This window comes from Patagioenas fasciata, chromosome 10, assembly GCF_037038585.1.
Source record: "Patagioenas fasciata isolate bPatFas1 chromosome 10, bPatFas1.hap1, whole genome shotgun sequence".
Taxonomy (NCBI): Eukaryota; Metazoa; Chordata; class Aves; order Columbiformes; family Columbidae; genus Patagioenas; species Patagioenas fasciata.
In genome coordinates this window covers 14,607,305-14,626,606 of record NC_092529.1, presented here as the reverse complement: position 1 = coordinate 14,626,606, position 19,302 = coordinate 14,607,305, and the positions used below count along the sequence as shown (strand labels likewise).

At 37.7% G+C, this 19,302-nt stretch overlaps 1 protein-coding gene across 4 annotated transcripts in view; it reads left to right on the top strand.

Moving 5' to 3' along the window:
* The window catches only part of LOC136105729 (contactin-6), a 143,537-nt gene that overhangs the window by 80,965 nt on the left and 43,270 nt on the right, over nt 1–19,302 (top strand). For all 4 annotated transcript variants that reach the window (XM_065845508.2, XM_071813213.1, XM_071813210.1 and 1 more), the window contains 3 exons: nt 7,620–7,823; nt 9,493–9,595; nt 17,509–17,693. In XM_065845508.2, coding sequence (XP_065701580.1) covers nt 7,620–7,823; nt 9,493–9,595; nt 17,509–17,693 — 492 coding nt within the window. The remainder of the gene's footprint in view (nt 1–7,619; nt 7,824–9,492; nt 9,596–17,508; nt 17,694–19,302) is intronic.

Below are 19,302 nucleotides of genomic sequence, written 5' to 3'. Positions count from 1 at the left end.
TTCCTTCCAGATGAGATAAAGTCCAGGTGACAAGCAGCTAACTAGTAAGACAGTTAGTGTTGTGTTTCAGATTCTACTTCTAATACAACCCCTAAACACAGAACACAATTTTCCTTTCCCTCCTTTTTATAAGTTTATTACGCCCTCCAACACCAGCATTTACAGAACATTGCAAAGGCTTGAACATGTATGTACACTGCTGTTGTCATTTTTTTCTTGAAACTTTTTGTACCTACTAGAAGTGAGAAGCTCTTGAGCGATCTTTTAAGACTCTTTTTCCCCCAAAAACAACATTGACTGTTGCAAGTTTCGAGCCACATACATTCTCAAGTCTCCCCAAGGGACATTAGAACCCAAATCAAAACTGCTTCAGATCTTTTGAAGTCTGGAGTTCAGAACTATGGTTTCCTAACACAATTAGCTGAAGATAGTTGGATATTTTATCCTAGAAAAACAAATGTGTATTAAAAGGGGAAATATCAATAGCATAACTACTAAGTTGACTTGTCATGGGCTGAAAAAAATCAGCAGATTTTAGGTGACTCACGTCCTGCTTTTGGCAGGAGTGGCCACACATGCAGTTATCCTTGTGCTAGTGCCAGCATCCTACTCTCAGCAATGCTTCTTCAATTTTTCTTAAAGAAACAGTGCTATATGACAAATTCCCATGAGAAGTTGAACAGTGATCTGTAAAGAGGATGCAGTATTTCAGAGATGTAGAGAAACTCATCAATCAATCTCAAGCCCGCAAGTCTTGAACATAGAGGAAATGTCAGTTCTCTTACTGTTTACAGCCATATGAAAGAAGTATATAATCAAGGAGATGAAGTGAAACCTGGTCCTTAAGGGCAAAAATGGCTTGAAAGAGTTCCTGAAGTGTATCAATGGGACATACAGAAGGACAACACATCCATCCTTGAGCCCATAAGCTATATATTTTCCTCCCGCTACAGTGTAAAATTATGATTTGATGAATAAGAATGACTAGAAGAAAGCATTCAGAACAAATAAATAGTTAACAAGCGAGTTCACTGCAGATTAATTGAACTGACAAAATGGTATCCATGAATAAAGCCTTTACTCACAGAGTTCTGTAACCTAGAGATGTGAGCTGTTAACCAATAGGCGTGAAAAATACATTATCTGAAGTAACAAGTGTCTAGAAAAGAGAAACTGAGTTCTTTTGTCATCCATAAACACTGTATTTGTGATCCAAAATCATATACCATGGGGATAAATTACATGGTATCAACTATGATAAGTTGTATACTATCTCAGGATGCTTAGGAAGTTGTTTTTATTAAAAAAGACTGTATATTTACTTTTAATTGAAACCCTTGCCTCTGACTCCATATCTACAGGAGAAAGGATTACCAGCCTTGTGGACAGCTTCCATTACAAGTGTTCTGTAGTCTAAATGTGACAGGAATTCATTAGATATCCAGGAACTTGGAAGATGTAGCATACTAGTGGCAAAAGAATTGCCTTTCCTATAGTATTAACACAAGTAAGACATCACAAGCTGCGTAAGGTGTTGTATACACTAGGAAACAAAATTAGTCTTAGAACTTCCTAGCAAACTTGTAGATACAGCCTATAAACAATTCAGGCCTTTTACTAGTATGAACATTTACAGAGAAACTGAGGTTAACTCTTTGGGTAGACTCATTGACTATGCTTGTGGAAAAGAGTTTTTGGTGTCCTTGAACAGATACCCAAGGGAGCCAGAGCAGATGGACACAGTCCTTCAGGTGTTCCCTCCTATAGGCCAGCTGCTTCTTCCTTCTGCAAAGTCCAGACCTGTCCTGACCTATACATCACATTGAGGGAAGAGGAAAGAACATGGTTCTCACGGTTACTGGCTTTGTTTTCCTCTGACTTGAAGGAAGACAGAAAACATCTGTACAGCAGTTGTTTGAAACAGCTCTAGTTAATATAATTATTTTGGAATAGAATGGACTAGCTAAATTCTTCATTAATTGAAGTTTCTTCCCATATTACAGTGATAAATAGGAATAGATATATAGAATGAAAGCTCAAGAAATATTTCTATTATATGTGGTATCTAGAGAAGTGTTTCATTTATCTTTCTACCTCCCACTACAAAGAGCAACACACTGCCAAGCTTATCTAGCCCTCTACCACAGTCTGAAATCAAGCTTTCTGCTAGGTTTATAAGAAAGCAAGCTCATTAGACCACTCAGGTGCTTATCATATGCTGTAAATACATTTCCACATTTAAAGTATTTAAAATCCTTAGTTTTCTGATACAGCTAGCAAGAACAGCTAGCTCACTGTTTTCCATATATTTACTTCTTAACTGAGATTATACTGATAAATTATTTCTGTGTTATAAACAAAACCATGTTATTTTACTCAACAGAAGTTAGAGAATGTATTAAGCAGCTAAACAATCAAAAACAAGAAAAAAGTTTAGAAGGGTTGCTTCAACAATATAACATCTTTAGACCTTTAACTCCCAGAAGAACAAAAAGCCTCACAAAGTTACTGTTAAAACCATACTGAAGCCTTTAATACCAGAATAGAGCACCTACTCTATATTGCTATAGATAAACATTAGTATTTCTCACCAAAAAAAAAAAAAAACAACAAAAAAACCAACCAAACTAAAACACTTACCTTCAAAAGACACAGTGTGCATTTCAGACAAACCAAAGAATTGAAAACTTGCTATATTTAATTAACAAAATCCCACAGCTTTTGAAAGAAAGAATTAAGCTGCCACAAACTACCTGACCCGACCCAACCCAGACTCCCCATTTCCTCATCTAGCCCCTCCTTCCCTATCTATGCACCGGCAGCTCTCCAGCCTCAGCTGTTTTTATTTATGAGGCTCATTAACACACCTTATAGAGTTCAGCATGTGGTTTTCCTCTGCTTGTTAGTGAGGCTCTGGAGTGCAGGGGTGGGAAAATAAGCTGTATTTCTTTTTTTTTTTTTTTTTTTAGGAAGTCTCTCTTCTCTAGCTTAAGTTCTTTATGTCAGCTGCTTTTTTCTGTTATATAATATACATATACTGTTATTCTGTTATTAAAAACTAGAGAGCTAGGAAATAAAGAGAAGTATGTAAGGAGGAGGAAGGAAGTTTGAAGAGGCTTCCTTTGCTGTAACTATATATGAGCTTGACCTGACTATGATTAAGAAGTTGCTGCCTAAGTAGTGTGACTTGATACAAGACTGCAGGGTGGACTGTTATTAATTTATTTTCTTGAAAGTGAAGCATGATATAAGGCTTGTTTCCTTCAAGGTGGCTCCCTGCAGAGCTTTAAGGAAGTTGCTAATCTAGTTCGGAGCAGCATGATCACTGATGCATTTACTTTTGCATAAGAGCTGCTAGGGTTTGAAGTTGGGATGCTGAATCTGTAGGCTTTTCTCTATACTGACACTACTACACCAGGGTTACACTAAAAACAAACAAAACACTCTAAAGGATGTGGGAGCCCTGTAGATTTGCTAAGTGGGGGAATATGCTAATTTCTCAGCCAGCAGAAGGGTGGGGAAGGAGGTGCATATGAAAGCAGTGGGTGAGAAATATGGGGTATGTGGAGAGGATGAGATGAGCAGTGCTGCCTTACGTAAAAGGGTCTTTGACTTCTGCCTCAGGTTGTTTCTGCATTTGATATAAAAGTCACTTGATAAAATACATAAAGTGAATGTTGGAAGCGTATCTCCCTTTATAAAGCAGAGTGCCTTAGTCGTGGGTTTAGAGTCCTTTTTTCTCTGCTCCTATTTCTTAATGCTCCTATGAATCTTTAATCTATTCCTGCCAGCTCTGGCAGGAGGGTGAAGAGTCTCTTCCCAGAGACCAGCCTGTAGCTGTTCTCCTGCAGAATGAGCAATATTGATTTGAATTTGCTCAGGCAGAGGAAAGTGCTGAAATGTTATATTCCCTAGACTAGTGTATCAGAAGTGATTATCAGCTGCTCTTCTTTCCCAGCTGTGCTCTAAAAGTGCTCACAGCTGACAGGTGGAGGCAATGCTCCTCCTGCCTGGCCAAGCTCTGGGCTTGCCTATCAGTGTTTGTCTGGAAGGTGAGGTGGAGTTAACCTCTTTTTGGGGACCTCTGTGAGGAGAAGGAAGATTTACAACACATAGCCATCTGCCTTGGATTAAAAAAAAATGAAGAAAACACACCACAGGATTGCAGCACTAATAAAATAGCTTATTCTCTGACATATGCATAATTAAGAGTATATTGTTGTAATTATCCCTCCACTGATACGTATCCCCTCTGAAGTAGAGGCAGTTCAGTGTTCTCCAAGGTATCTTTTTTTGAGAACAAATATAGTTTTCCAGTTTTCAGTGCTCAAATGTGTTAATTTAGGCTGAGATCAATCTGCTGTACATGTGAAAAGGAGCGGTACTGTGTTATTTATTATGTCAGCTAGATAGAATTAAAAGAATTAATTAGCAAAGGTGATCAGTGTTTTTAAAGGTTGTCTTGAAGTGTGATCCCAATTGCTATCCATTTCAGAAATCCTGTTGTTCAAATAGAAAACAACAAAAAAAAAGCCTAAACAAAGAATTGTACCTTTATTTGTTCTTCCATAAAATAGCTGGTAACAGCAATTTTCAAGTTAATTTTAGCTAGACTTTGTTAGCAGGTTACTGTTGCTTTATGATTTCCTTTCTATGCCTCTGCTACCTTCTGTTCAGCAATACGTTCACCAGACTCTTCCTTAGCTGCTAATTTACTCATGTAAATCAATGTAACTCTAAAACTGATGGCATGGACCTTTTAGTACTTTCTTTTGTTCATTCATTGAGTCTGCTCCACATCTGATTTATTCAAAGTGACCCAAAATGGAAATGTTTAAGTTACAGTAGCTTCTTTTATAATGTAATCTTAGATTTTCTAGCCTTTTACATCTGTTGATGTTGTCAGTTAACTTTTTAATAAAAGTCCTTGTGTAAGGGTATTATACCTGCTGGTATTATGCCTTGGAAAGGGAAAGAAAAGTTTCATCTCCAAATTCTGGTTCCTTTCTCTTGAGATTCCTTCTAACTCCCATTGAAGTCAATTAAAATTAGGGTTTCTGCAGAGTTTAGTGGAGCTGAATTAGGCTCTAGGCAAGTATGGCCTGCAGATTGGTGATGATGAACCTGCAGTTAGAAGAACTATAGTGTTTATATCCCACATACTGGAGAGAAAAGGGATTTAAATATGAAAAGGAGGAGCCTACACTTGTTCCCAGTTAAGGGGAAAATTCATCAATAGGCCCTAAGGCAATAGTTGAATACAGACAAGGAGAGAGTAACAGAAACTTCAGAAGAGAAAGTCAGCTGGAACCCCCTGAGAACTGAAATCAGGACAGACAAGGACTGGCTCTCTTTTACTGATTAATTAATTCACAGATTGACCTCATGAAGAATGCCTGTGTAGCATAAAGTTGGTGTTAATAGAGTTTTATTAGGATTTGTACACTCTATCCTACACAGAAAATTTAGTTGCATCACCAGCAGGAAACTGGTTTTTGTTTTCATGCCATAAGATGGTTTGAAGGTACTTCATGGGCATCCATTTGGTGTCTTAGCAGTTACAATGGTGCTGTGTTAGACTGGGTCAGTGCTTTCTTCAGCCCTGTAATTGGCAGCACCAGAACTGGCCTGTGGGAAGGGAGCCTGCAAACTCATTTTTCTCATTTTTTCTTGCTTTTTAAATTACCTCCAGTTTACCATTAGATACACTAATGTTTCATGAAAATCGTGCATCCAGCTATCAGTGGCTCAGCCTCTCAGAACAATTTTGTTGCATATAAGCCCGCATGTAACTTTGTGTAGGTCTAGGTGAGAAGGAAAGCAAGGGACATCAGGGCGCCAGCCCTCAGGTGTTCTTGTGAAATCTGAGGAGACTGCACTTCCAAGGTATTTCTTTCATAGAAATCCCATGTTTACAATATACTGTTTAGCTGAACACAGATTAAAGTATTTACCCTGCAAATCATCTTCATTTTTTTTACAGTCCCTAACTTATAGGTTAGAGAACTTCAAAGAAGGCGTTCAAACCAGTTTTTCCCTACACCAGTCATTTCAGTCTGTTTGTCCAGCCACACTAAAAAGTCATCAAACTTTGTATCTGAGACAGGAACATAGTCTGTAAGTAGTATATCTCTGGAAGACATGTCAAGTCATGGCTACATCACTTGTATCTGGCTAGAGACTGATCCTCCCTATGGAAAAATCCACCCATCTCCACATTTTCTGTAAATAGATGCTTTAACCAGGTACCTAAACGTACATGGTCATGGAAATGTGAAAATATGGTGGTTTTATCTTGCATGTATGCACATTTGTGTATACACACATGATGTATTACACTATTTTAGGAATTGTTGCATCTTCTAGGTTTACTGTACATCAGGAAAAAAAAAAAGCATTAAGCTGTAGTAAAACAGAGCCTATTGCAGGATTTAGCTGAGTATAGAAAGTGTCATTGATTGCTCCCTGGAGATGCATCATTTCTAATGAGAGTCCTAAAATGTTAGAAGACGATAACATAAAACTCCACAGAACTACTGGAGTTTGCAGTCTTATTACCATACTGTATCCATGTTCTAACTGAGGGGGGGAAAGAAACGTAAATAATCTTTTTCAAATGGGATTGTTGATGGGGAAAATGTGTAAAAATGAAGCTGTTGGCAGAACACTGTTAGCTTATGAATTATACATTTAATTAAGGAAAGCTAAACTGGTAGATTTTGAAACTTCTGATTTGCCGTGCCTTCTTAGAGACAGAATTTCAGTCCTGTTCCTGCTTTCGGATGTCTGCAGGGATGCAGACCAGCCTCAGCGTGAGGCTTGCAGGACAGCTCAGGTGCACCTGTGCTGCAGCACTGAACCTGCTGTACTGATTGCTGTACTGATGGCAGCCAAAAGGGCTTGGCAAAAAAATCTTCTGAAAAGCAGGGTTCTTGGGTGGTAAGCTCACGTGGAGATCTTCCCTTCCAGGGTGGGCTAGTCAAATAAATTAAAGTTGCATAGACTATAGACATACATTATTAAGGTATGCTTTGTGAAACACTGCATGGAAAAATATGGTAGAAAAATGTTAGGAAATCAGAATATGATGAGAAGGACAGAGCAGGTGTAAGTATGGAAGATAAGAGTCAAATGTACAATAGGATCAAATATTAACCTATCTCCAATATATTTGCATTTGGCTGAGCTCCCCTCTTCATAAGAATCTCATGATAAAGCTGTGTTACCAGTTTCATTTTTCCATATTCAGAGGGAAGAAAGGAGCTATAGCAGTGACCAGCAACTCTCTCTCTAGATGTTCAGAGGGAAAGTGTTATAAATGGGAATTATTTACTAAAACAGTTTTCTCACAGCATTGCAGCACTGCCATTCCTACTTAAAAACAGACTAGGCAGGAAAATGAAAATCACCTGGGGACGAAACTTTTGTGACCTTCTGAAGTGGCTTGAAATGAGTTTAAAACTAAAGCAATGCTTACCTTGCCTTGGCTAATTTGTGCATCTCCAGTGGTTTGCCCTCTAACTGACTCATTCTTTCGACTGGCAAGATTGCATTTAAGCACTAATGGGAAGCAGATTATACTGGAAAGGATGCATGATATGTATCTGGTGTTTTTCTAGGCTTGTCCTATACATGGATCTTCAATGATAATACCTTATACATTCAGGAAGATAGTCGCCGCTTTGTTTCACAAGAAACGGGAAATCTGTACATTGCCAAAGTGGAGCCATCAGATGTGGGCAATTACACCTGCCTTGTAACGAACTCAAAAGCAGAGCAAAGTGTGCAGGGGCCACCCACTCCTCTCACTCTCCGCAGCGATGGTGAGTTATCTGGGAACACTTGGCTAAAAACATGCAGCAAAACACTAACCAGTCCATCTCCAGTTACTGGAAACTGATACTGCTGTACATGCTCATGGAGGTAAAAGGCTCCTAGTAAATAGTTGTGCACTGGGACATGATCCCACAGTTTCTGCTGTATTGAAATGAGATCTGAACTGTCAGGACAAGGACAATGAGATAAACATATTTAAAGAAAACAGGCATAGAATCATAGAATAATTTAGCTTGGAAGCAACCTTCAAAGGTCAATATCATTGAAAAATGGCAAGAGGATGTCAAATGGTGTGTTAATGTTTTTCATCTTAGACATGCCTGTGTTGAGGTTAAAATCCAGCAAAGCTTCCTTAATTTATAGTCTAGGTGTAGCTCAAATATCAAATCTAGAAAGCTGTTTCAAAATGAGTCATTGAGGTGAGAAAGCACCTGCACATATACAAATATCTTTCTGGCAACACTTCTAATTAAATGTTCACAGTGAGAAATACATACCTAGGAAATCTCTACACGAAGCTTGTTTTGGAAGTTTGCTCACCTAAATCGCAATATCCTTGTACTGTTTGCAAAGCAGTGGCAACAATCACTGACAAAAGTCTGTATAATGTTAGAATAGAATAAATAAAACTCAGATGTGCATTATGGAATAATACTTCTACTATGAGAGTGTGCCTCTTTATAATATAATCAGGTAATGCAAAATAATGTTATAGCTCCTCAGCTCAAAAGTTAATAATTTGGTACAAACTGCAATTGTAAATGCTTCAGACATTTTCTCACTATTTTCTTCCTTTTTATCACTCTGCTTTGTTACTTTTCTCAGACTTGCTCTATAGGTGTCTTTTCATCTTCTCCCATTTACTTTGGTGGCCTCTGGATTTGGTCCTAAACGGGCAGCTTCTAAGGCAACAATGCAAATTGTATGCGTAATGTTAGCCAGTGGGGGATCTGAGCAGAGACACTATGTGCAGGAAAATGTCTGATTCATATTTGTCATTACTGTTGTAATGAGTTACTCTAGAAGATGCATACACATTTAGAAAATTTAGATAAAAGCTGAGTTTGCTAAAGCAATCCCAAACCTGCTGCAAAATTGAATGCCCTAAACTGGTACTGGATTATCTGTGATTTATCAGATGTTCAGTTAGATTTTCAAATGTGATAATTTCATCTAATTACATGAGTATTTCTCAAGTCTGGTGCTCATGTTTGGATGTTTTAAAGAAGTTTCAAGTTTTCACAAGTATTTTGGACATATAATTCCATAATTCTCTCTTACACCCAGAATCTATCCAGCATCCTGAGAAGTGGCCAGTGTTAAGGCATGGCTTGTTAACACCTCTTGACAAGAGGTATGAATGTCAATTATCTCTCAAGTCTTAGTGCAGAAGTGTAACATACTTGTACATCTAGAACTTGTGTAAAATCATACTCTTCAGCTCTCCGATACATAGATCTTACAAATTTCACAAAAGCTTTCAGCATAGGTTTGAATTTTGCCCAGCAGGCTAAGTCTGCTCTATAAACATCATGTGTTGATTGCCACAGGTGTAACATGAGGTTCTGATGTCGTTAACACCATCCTTTCTTTTACACTGAAATTCTGTTGTACTGAGGCTCAACTGGAGTGCTAGCTGTTTTTGATGTTCAACAGGTGTGATGGGGGAGTATGAACCAAAGATTGAAGTACGTTTTCCTGAAACAACATACGCAGTGAAGGGCTCATCTGTTAAACTGGAATGCTTTGCCCTTGGAAAGTAAGACTTTTTGTTTTCATTAAAATGGGGGTTCTAACACTGCTCTACAGTGAGAAACAATGGTTCTTTCTAATTTACACAGCTGATTTTTTTTTTCTGTCAGAATGTGAATTTGTAAAACTTACTCCTCTTTTTTTTTTTTTTTTTTTTTACAAAAACCAAACCAAACCAACCTTATCTTGATTTGTGGTTTTTTTTTTTTTTTTTCCTGTGCAATGTGTTAACAGGGAAATAGAAAACAATATCATAACTGAAGTTCCCTTTACTGAGGAACCAGAACAACGACTGCATTCCCTGAGAGTTTTACTCGGGCATAGGACCTGACATCAGGTTACAACATTCACTTCCTATCTGCAGCAGAACAGGACTACCTTTCTGTGTGGCATCATTGTTAAAAACAAAACCTTGGGAAACAATCTGTGTTTAAAGAGCACATAGACTGTCTAGGATGGATCCAACAGATTCACATGGCTCTCAGCACCTTCTTCTCCAAAGCGATGCTGAGGAGCCCTGGGAAGCTCTGACAGTAGCTCTTCCTGCTAAAATCTACAAATCTGTTACGCTTTCAGTAGCCTATATTTTTCCTATAATAGGTTGCTTACACTGTTGCATTCATTTACAGAAAGAGTAGTGCGTTCAAACAGTGAGGGGTGCTCTGTATTCAAAATGCAAGATGGTTAACTGAATAAGTGTAACCAGCCTACAAAAACCTGTCCTTCCAATGAGCATCCGTTTTCCCTGGAAAAGCTAAAATAACCTTAAATTGTTGACCTCTATTTAGTTTAAGTTCACTTTGACAACCCATTTTAAGGCTGTAAGCTTTTAAAGTGTTTAGAGCTTTCTCAGAGGTTAAAAGCCTGACTTGCAGACAGCACAAATTAATCAAATGTTCCTCTGGAACCTACAGCAAGAAGTAGAAAAATAAAACAAAAGTTAATAAGGCAGGAAATGGCCTTCCCTTTCAGATGAGATTTTTATATAAACTAATCTTGGGGCTAATTTTTATTTAAGGATGAAAAATATTTCTACAGAGCCATATTCAAAGGCATATATGGGGGTTTTGGCCCAAAACAAGTATCAGACTGGAATATTCCTGCTAAAATGACTTACATTTCTAAATACTGTCAAGCTACTTCTCTTTAAATACCTCCTTAATTGTGTGTGAGTCAGTTCGGGCTTTACATTTCAAGTTGTCATTTTGTATTTCCATCTGTTGGGTGGAAAGTATTTAACAATGATACACTGACTGAATAAAAGCATTTTGAAAACAGAGTTAAGTCTATGTACAGAACCGTGCCTTCTTACTAAATGGGTAAAGATGGGTCATGTTACCATGACAAGCAGGCTTTGGCATTTTGAGAAAATCTTAGGGAAGAAGAAAAAGGTGGGCTGGAAGGATGTATGGACAATGAAATCCCTCAGTGAGCACAGTACCTTCTATGCTGTGCTTAGAAAATGAAATGGCTGAGAGGGTTAACAAAGCTTTGATATACATGTTCTTCTCTATATATAAGACTGCAGCTGAAAGCAGTCCTGTCATACTTCCCAGGAGTTGTGCTATGTAAATACCCATGCCAATACCATGGGCAGAAATCTTTCCTTCACAAATTTTTTCTTTATATCATAGTGCTAATGTGCAACTGTTTTAGTGTACGTATTTGAGAGGTGCTGTTTGTGAGTAAAGGCCCTTTAGTGGCATCGCTGGATAAGTTCTCCTTTCCAGATTTTTTTTTTAATAGGTTAGATGTCTCATACAGAACTGTACTGTTTTCAGTATTATTTTTTTCTCTCCGAACAGAGCCTGGAAGCACATTTTAACTAACATGTCAATCAGTGAAAAAGCTTAATTTCAGAGCTGGCATTTATATGTGAATAAAGCAAGAGAAACAGATTGTAGGTGAAATACTCTTAACGTATTAGATAAGGCCAGATTTCTGAGGGTATGTAGGTGATTAGTAGTATTGTTAAAAGCTCGAAGTTTCCTACATCCAGCTGTTTACAATTGTAGCTAAGCACATATAAATGCAACAGTGTGACCATCTGCACCTTGAGATGCCTAAACTCCACTAAAACTTTAGCCTCTACTATTGTCTGCTTATGTTTAAGTCAATTCAGCTCAACATTTAAGTCAATTCAGCTATATCTCTGATCCACCACAAGCACTAACGGTTATTACCTCTCTTGGATTTCAAAACTGCTTTCCTATTATCCATAATTTTCTATATTCATACTGTTAGTCCACTTGTTCAGACAATGCTGGCAGCTGCTATTACCTCTGCATTACGATTAACAGAAATCTTTCACATCTAAGGCAGATTATAGGTGACCTGCTGTGGTTTTGGTCTCCAAAAGTCTTAAATGAAAGTAGTTTCATGGTATTTAGAGAAATAACATCTCTTTTCTGTATGGAACAGAAAATCACACCTATTGGACCTTGCTCAAAAAGCACTTCCACATTTAAAACACAAGCACAAAAGGCCAGTTTTATGGCTGAGTTTAAAAATTCTTTTTTACCATTGGAACTCAAAGCCAACCAAGAAGTACTCGTTCAGCCAGGCTGTGAGACACCTAGAGGTAGCTGTAGTTCATATACCTCTGCTGCAAAGTTCTCTTCTTGCCTTTTCATGAAAATGTCATGACTGAGTCTCACAAGTGGTCTTCTAGTCCAGTCATAAAACTTGCTTGTTTTGAGGAAAGTAAATGTAGAAAAGACAAATGGTCAATATTTATTCTGGGGAGAGGGCTTGGAGGGATGGATAGCAAATGGACAAAAGCACTTGGGACAGCTATTGACTATGAATCCTGCTTTGCAGAACAGAAAACATGAACAGTAAGATCTTTTTGAAAAGTAAATTAGTCCTCATTGTGTTGGAAATGGAGTTAGGCAAAAAGAAATGTAAGCAGCATACATCTGATTGGCACGGGGAATCTAAACAGGAAAAAATGCGCATCATACTTAATTCTTTAAAAGAGCTGAAACTGAAATATGAAATAGTAGCTTCACTATTTCAAATACTGTAGCCTGTGGCAATTTAATAGAAGAGATGAGACTTTGTGTTCTACACTAATATTCATTATGTTGACAGTGTTTAATATTATGCCAGTATTAAAAGTCATGTTTTGGATCAAGCTATATTAATCATGCCATACATCTAAATTGTTGTTCACTGTGTCTTTGAGGGGGTTGAGTACCATGAAAGAGTAACATTCAGTTGAGTTACTCTGCTGCTGTCTCAAGATTTCTTCCAAAATAACTTTTTTTCTCTTGCATCAATAAGAATAGTTTCTGTAATAAAATAAGCAAAGTAGTTTCCACGTCTGGTGCACACACTTATTAAGCTGTCTGCGTTTCACGCTTTTTGTCATTCCCCTCTCCTCTCCTCTCCTCTCCTCTCCTCTCCTCTCCTCTCCTCTCCTCTCCTCTCCTCTCCTCTCCTCTCCTCTCCTCTCCTCTCCTCTCCTCTCCTCTCCTCTCCTCTCCTCTCCTCTCCTCTCCTCTCCTCTCCTCTCCTCTCCTCTCCTCTCCTCTCCTCTCCTCTCCCTCTTTGCCTGTTTCCCGAGTAAGACATCAGGATGATTTGAAGTTCGAGTGTTTTAATTATGTTGCCCCTTGGATCTTAATTCTTCCTTGTGTCAGCAGTTGTTGTAGACATGATAACAGCTTTCAAACCTCAGCTTTGTCTCATTTGTTTAACTAGGCATGGTCTTCATTATCAAAGCTGTAGATTTAATTTTATTGTGAAGTGCCCTCAGATGCACAGGACAACAGATGAGGCACAAATGCAATGCATCATCTGGCTGCTGAGTCTTTGCTGCAAAAAGGTGGAATCTTCATCTTGGTGTGGGCTGTAATGCTGGAGACAGATTAATTACATGTTCAGTGTGACAAGACTTGTCACCAACCAAAAAATATTGTCCATCACTTTTTCTTTCTGAGTTAGTAACTTATGGTTTTGTGATTTTGCTGCTTGTATGGTAGAATATAAATTAAATTAGTACTCCTAGATGCTCTGAAGGTTTCAAATAAACTGCAGATTTATGTACAAAGACACTCGTATTTATGGACTGTTTTCTTATTTACTCAGGTGAAAGCAAAACTTCTTCTATGAAGTGTAATAAATTCGAAAAATGTACTCATTGTTTCTTTATGTATTCCAAAACTTTTTAGCCCCAAGTAGTTATCTATCTTATTCTGGTTACTGGTAGTGATTAAATGAAAAAGAAAACCCACCAATTACAGGACCACCTGTAATCTGCATGGGAAGGTACTGGTCTGTGTGTAGAAATGTCAGACACTGGCCTTCAATAAAATATGATGATGCAACATAATCCTGCAATAATTCACAAGTCTGTATTTATTAAACTAGGTTTCGTATACATTTACCTATGTCTAAAGGGCAGTTTCACTTCCCAAAGCATCAGCTTGTAAAATATACAATTTCTTACAAAGAACAAGTACATTAAAGTAAATTTTAAATTTAAATTCAGGGTTGTTTAATTTTGTTTTTACCTTGAAAGTTTTCATATGGCCTGTACTAAATAGTTGCTGTTAAGAGATTTGAATATAAAACAGTAAATTTACATCAGAAGAAGGTGACACCAGTCAAAAACCCCTGCCTTCTGCAAAATACAGTGGCTGAAGATGCTGAAAAGCCTAGGATAATAAGGTGTCAGCTAAGGCAATGAAGAAATGCAGATCTTCTCGAGCTGCTGTGACAACAAACGTCCCTCCTATGGCTTATGGCACATGGCTGAGCTAGGAATCCTCCTGCAGTCTGCTCGTTTAACCTATAGCTCAGACTGATGAGGAGCTGCTGTCCTGACAAATGAATTCCCTCTGCTGATAAAACTAGGCCACTTGGTACAAGACTGCCTGGCAGAAGAACAATGTGCTGTTAACTATTCATTGCAATTATGCATTTAAACACAGCAAGGTTGATGAACTAGACTCAGGTTTTTATGGCATCCTGCTACAGTCAACTTTAGAGGGAGTGCATTTCAAACACCCTTGGTTTTGGCCAAAAATGAGGCAAGTTTGCCTTGAAACATCCCCAAGGATGTCATTATATGCATGTGGTGTGGATAAGGAAAACAGGACAGCATCTTCAGCTCAAACCTTGGTAAACTTGACTTGACAAGTTGACAGAAGGGGTCTTTTTCCACAGAGCCTTGCCTCTGGCCTTGGTGTCACTGCAGACTTTCCTTATTCATGAATAGTCAGTACTAAGAGAAAACAAATGGCGGATAGAACTGGAAATATTTAGATGAAACACTTTCAGGTAGTGAAGCATGAATGAATGCATCTAATTGTCATTTTTCTTCTCCCATATGGCTGTTAGCTTACTTTAGTCTCTATGTTATAAAAAAAAAAATAAAATCAGAAAAGATGCCTTTAAAGTAAGTAGTTAAATGCTTCTGGCATTCAATGCACTGCATGCTTCTGTTATACAGAAGCTATTCACCCACTTTTTAATATGCAATAGCATTTTAAAAGCCAGCCATGCTTTCCTTTGTGTCGTTAACAGTCTGTATCAATCTACTGCAAGACTGAAATATACCTCTGGCTGTTTTCCCGACTAGAACATGGCAATTGCAGGACAGGCTTATTCTGCACCAGAGCTACGTTTCTTTTAAATAACTAAAAGTAACTTTGTTTACAGAAATTCTGTGTGAATGGCATCATGCCAGATTTGTGGAGAAGACAGCTCCTTTTAACAGACCAACGAGTGCATTTGAGAAGAACAGATGGGTCCTTTTAAATATCCTACTAAGGAATAAAAATAAACAAGTTTGGATCTGAAATAGGTTTTGGTCTCATAGTGAAGGGCAATTAATAAAGGTGGTGATTACAACTACTGTTGTCCAGAAAGATTTTGAATTTAAACAACTATATAGGTCCAAAATGGGAAACAGAATAATAAAATCTCATTTGTTCTTTCTATCTGTTTCACTGGTTAATGGTCTCTGGCATGTCCCAATTTTGTTCATAATATACTGTTCAGATATATTGGAGGGGTTGTGTAAGAGTCAGAACTTGTGTCTATATGCATATGTGAGTTATCTATATCTATATCTATATCTATATCTATATCTATATCTATATCTATATCTATATCTATATCTATATCTATATCTATATCTATATCTATATCTAATCTATATCTATATCTATCTATATCTATATCTATATCTGTATCTGTATCTGTATCTATATCCACATACCATTGCAAAACTAACACCAAAATTAGGAGCAAATTGCTTGTAGTTCCAAACCATTTTCAAAGGCACTTTGATTCTGGTGGAAAATATAAGGCTAAAGAAATTATTATGATGCTTAAATAGCTCTTGGAGATCCCTCTGCTAAGTTTGTGGTCTCCAGACTATGATTTTCTATTTCACAGAGCAGGGGAAGAACATCTTGGAGGCTGTCTTACCCAGCTGAACTCCCACCAGTATGAGGAAAACATTGACAGAATTCCAGTGCACCTGTCCTATCTTTCAAGCTTAAATGCAGAACTAAGCAAATTTATGGGATTGTTATTCATTGTATGTTAGAGTGGTCTAGCTGTAAACTGTCCTGTACATCGGCTATTTCTGTTGATTTTACATTTGTAGTTACCCTGTTAACACCTGCCCAGCTGTTCAATCCACTTAATTTGTTGAGTATTCACACTTCTCCCAGGTCCTGGATCTTCTGATGGTGGGTGAACTTGCAAACATCATAGCTGCGTGGACTCAAAATCCAGAAATTGGGCCAAAATTTACCTGTGTTTAGTAATTTGTCCATTCTGTATTTGTGACTTGATTTCTCTGGTCAATAAACAAGGATTAGAACCAGGGACTTAAAAAATTTGAGGGGTGAGCAGTTGTAACCTCTGCTAAAAATGAATAAATACTTTGTAAGTCAGCACTGCAGGCTGAAGATCTTGAGGACTGGCAGACAATGGAAATGTGCACTTCTAATTTCAATGGAAGTTATGTTTTCAAGTTCAGTACTGACTGTTTGCTGTTGGTGTTACTTCCAATGGAAAAGAAGTCAGCATTTAGCCAAAGCATCTGTAAAAAGCTATTCAAAAACATAACTGCTTGTCTACTTAGAAAAAGCAGCTTACTTTAGATGGCAGAAACAGAAAGTAACTGTGAAATCCAAGACTATTAATATTTAGAAGTGTTTCGGTGACATAATAGATCATGAAAGTGAGGCTTGTATGGTTTGTGATATTACCAGAAATCCAAGAAGTATTTATAGCTGTCTTCACACTTGACGATTTTTTTTATTGTATAGAGTACATTGATCCAAATATAACTGAAAATTATAGAAAGCTACAAAATCATGAAAGAAATATTTTCTTTTGTCTCTATCTCCTTTCAGCCTCAATGTCTCATGCTTTCCACTTCCTCGCTCTACTGCCTGCCTGCCCTCCTCTACCCTGGATCCCATTTTTTACACCTAGATTTATTGGTATTTTTAGGCCCTTTGAATTCTTGTCCAATATTTCCTATTTTGAGGTGTGAAAATACCTCTAAAGCTACAGGGAGTTTGTTTGCTCTGAAAGCCAGTCAATAATTCAGTGCTTCTATGGTCTTTATTTGGACTTCCAAAGTCATTCCTTCAGTGTTACCATGTTTAAAAGCAAGTTTGAGCCTTAAGTAGGAGTGACTGGGGAAAAATCAAAAATTGGCCTAAGAAGCAATCATAGAATTGACTGGGAACTTCAACAGCTGTTGGACTTTTGGCCCTAAATAAATTGGGCAGGTTATAAAATCTAAGTCTTATGAACCTCTGTTTGTCACACTTAGAAACAGCAATGCTTTTTTAAAAAATTATTACTCTTGTGAAACGATTTCATGGTATCTTTTCTCTGCTATAGCAAATGCTCTCTCTTTTTCTCTAATGAAATACAATTATTTAGTCCTGTCCCTAGTATTAGCTGGAAGAGGTCTGATGGAAACTCATTGGCAAGGAAAACTGAACACGACAAAACCAAAGGAGTTCTTGAAATCCCAGACGTTCAGCAGGAAGATGAAGGCTCTTATGAGTGCATTGCAGGAAACATTCGAGGAAGAAACATTGCAAGAGGTCAATTATTTGTCTATGGTAAGCAGATCGATTTTTTTTTTTTTTTTTAACAGAGCGAGATGGTGTACAGATGTGTTTTGTAGATTAAGTCTATTAGCCCCTTACTGGAGATAAAAAATGTAGTTGAGGTTAAGCTTATTAAAAAATGATTGGAGGTCTGGAGTGACCTTCACTGAATTACATCCTCAGCAAATAAAGATATTTTGCATTAAAACTCAGATTGAAAATGTGGGCTGTGCCATGATGAAGTTGTAAAGGTTAATATGAGGCAGAAAGAAATCCCTGGTACATTTACATGAAACATTAAGGTCAGGCAAAAAGATTTACTCTCAATAGCTCACAGCAGCATAAAACTGTGCTGCCCCAGATGCAGATGAGGGAACGATTCATGAGGTTTTGGTTCATGTGAGTGTAAGAAAGATTATTTCACCTCCTCTTGTAGCTGAACTGTAATGCTCCTTAAACAGATGAGGGCAAAGCAGGGGAAACTCATTCCACTGCCTCCCTCTCCTTCCGCCTTGACTAAAAGTGGGGAATAATATTTCTCTGAAACTGTTCTCGCTTTCCTCTTCCCTTCCTGCATGCATTAATTTTCTGTGATTCAAGTCACACATGATGGTCCCTCATAGCCAAGGTAAGTTATGTGCCCTATAGTCCCACTGTTAATACCCAGGGAAAGCAACACATTTTGACATGAATGAGAAGGGAGATCTCTTCTTTGCCTTATAAATCTTTCAAAAGAAAAGGAAAAAACAAATGTAACAGGAAAAAAGTATAGAGGGCTAGACTGAGCCTACAATTAACATCTGTTGAGCAGACCTAGACGCATTAGTTGTTGGGTTTTTGTGTATTGGTGTTGTGTTTTTTGTTGTTGTTCCTTTGTTTTTAGTAAATCTCTTCTAATGAAGAGATGCAGGCTTTGCTGATAAGCTACCAGTCTCCTGCAGCCATGGCTAATATCAAGATCTGTGACAGGAACAGAGCAGCCTGCTGCTGTTTCGAACATTTGATTATTTCTTTGCTTTTAGGAGGTTATTTTTGTTCTCATTGCTCACTAATTTTTGCAGAACATCAATCAAACAGTTCCATTAAAATTAAGTTCAGTAGATTACCTGGACATGATTGATAACAGCATAGGCAATTACAGAATTACGATCAGTTAATACAATCTAAAACAATGTGCTTCTTAAATGTGCTTTGTAAATTAATTAATAGCTGTTCATAGTGAAGTATATAAACAGCACTCATAAAGCTTTTGGACAAGTTTTTTTTTTTTTTTTTTGTATCATATTAGTAGTTGGCTGGTGTATTAGCTATGTAATTTACTTCCTCTTGCTTAATTTTTGTGCTGTTGTGCTTCTACTCTGTAGTCAGCTCGTCTCTAGGAAATAGGATTTCTTTCCTGGACACTGTCTGCTGCTTTGTCTGTGATATCCAGATCTCATGCCTTAGGCTCTGTGAGCAATAAAAATGGCATGTAATTAGAATCACTTTTCAGCATGGCGAGCTGTATCCCAGATACTTTCCCATTCTGTGAAGTGGGTTGTTGACGTTGTGTTATCTAGTGTTGAACAATCTTAGCGTACTGTGGAGCAGTCGTGAGCTACCCACAGGGTCACACTCTAGA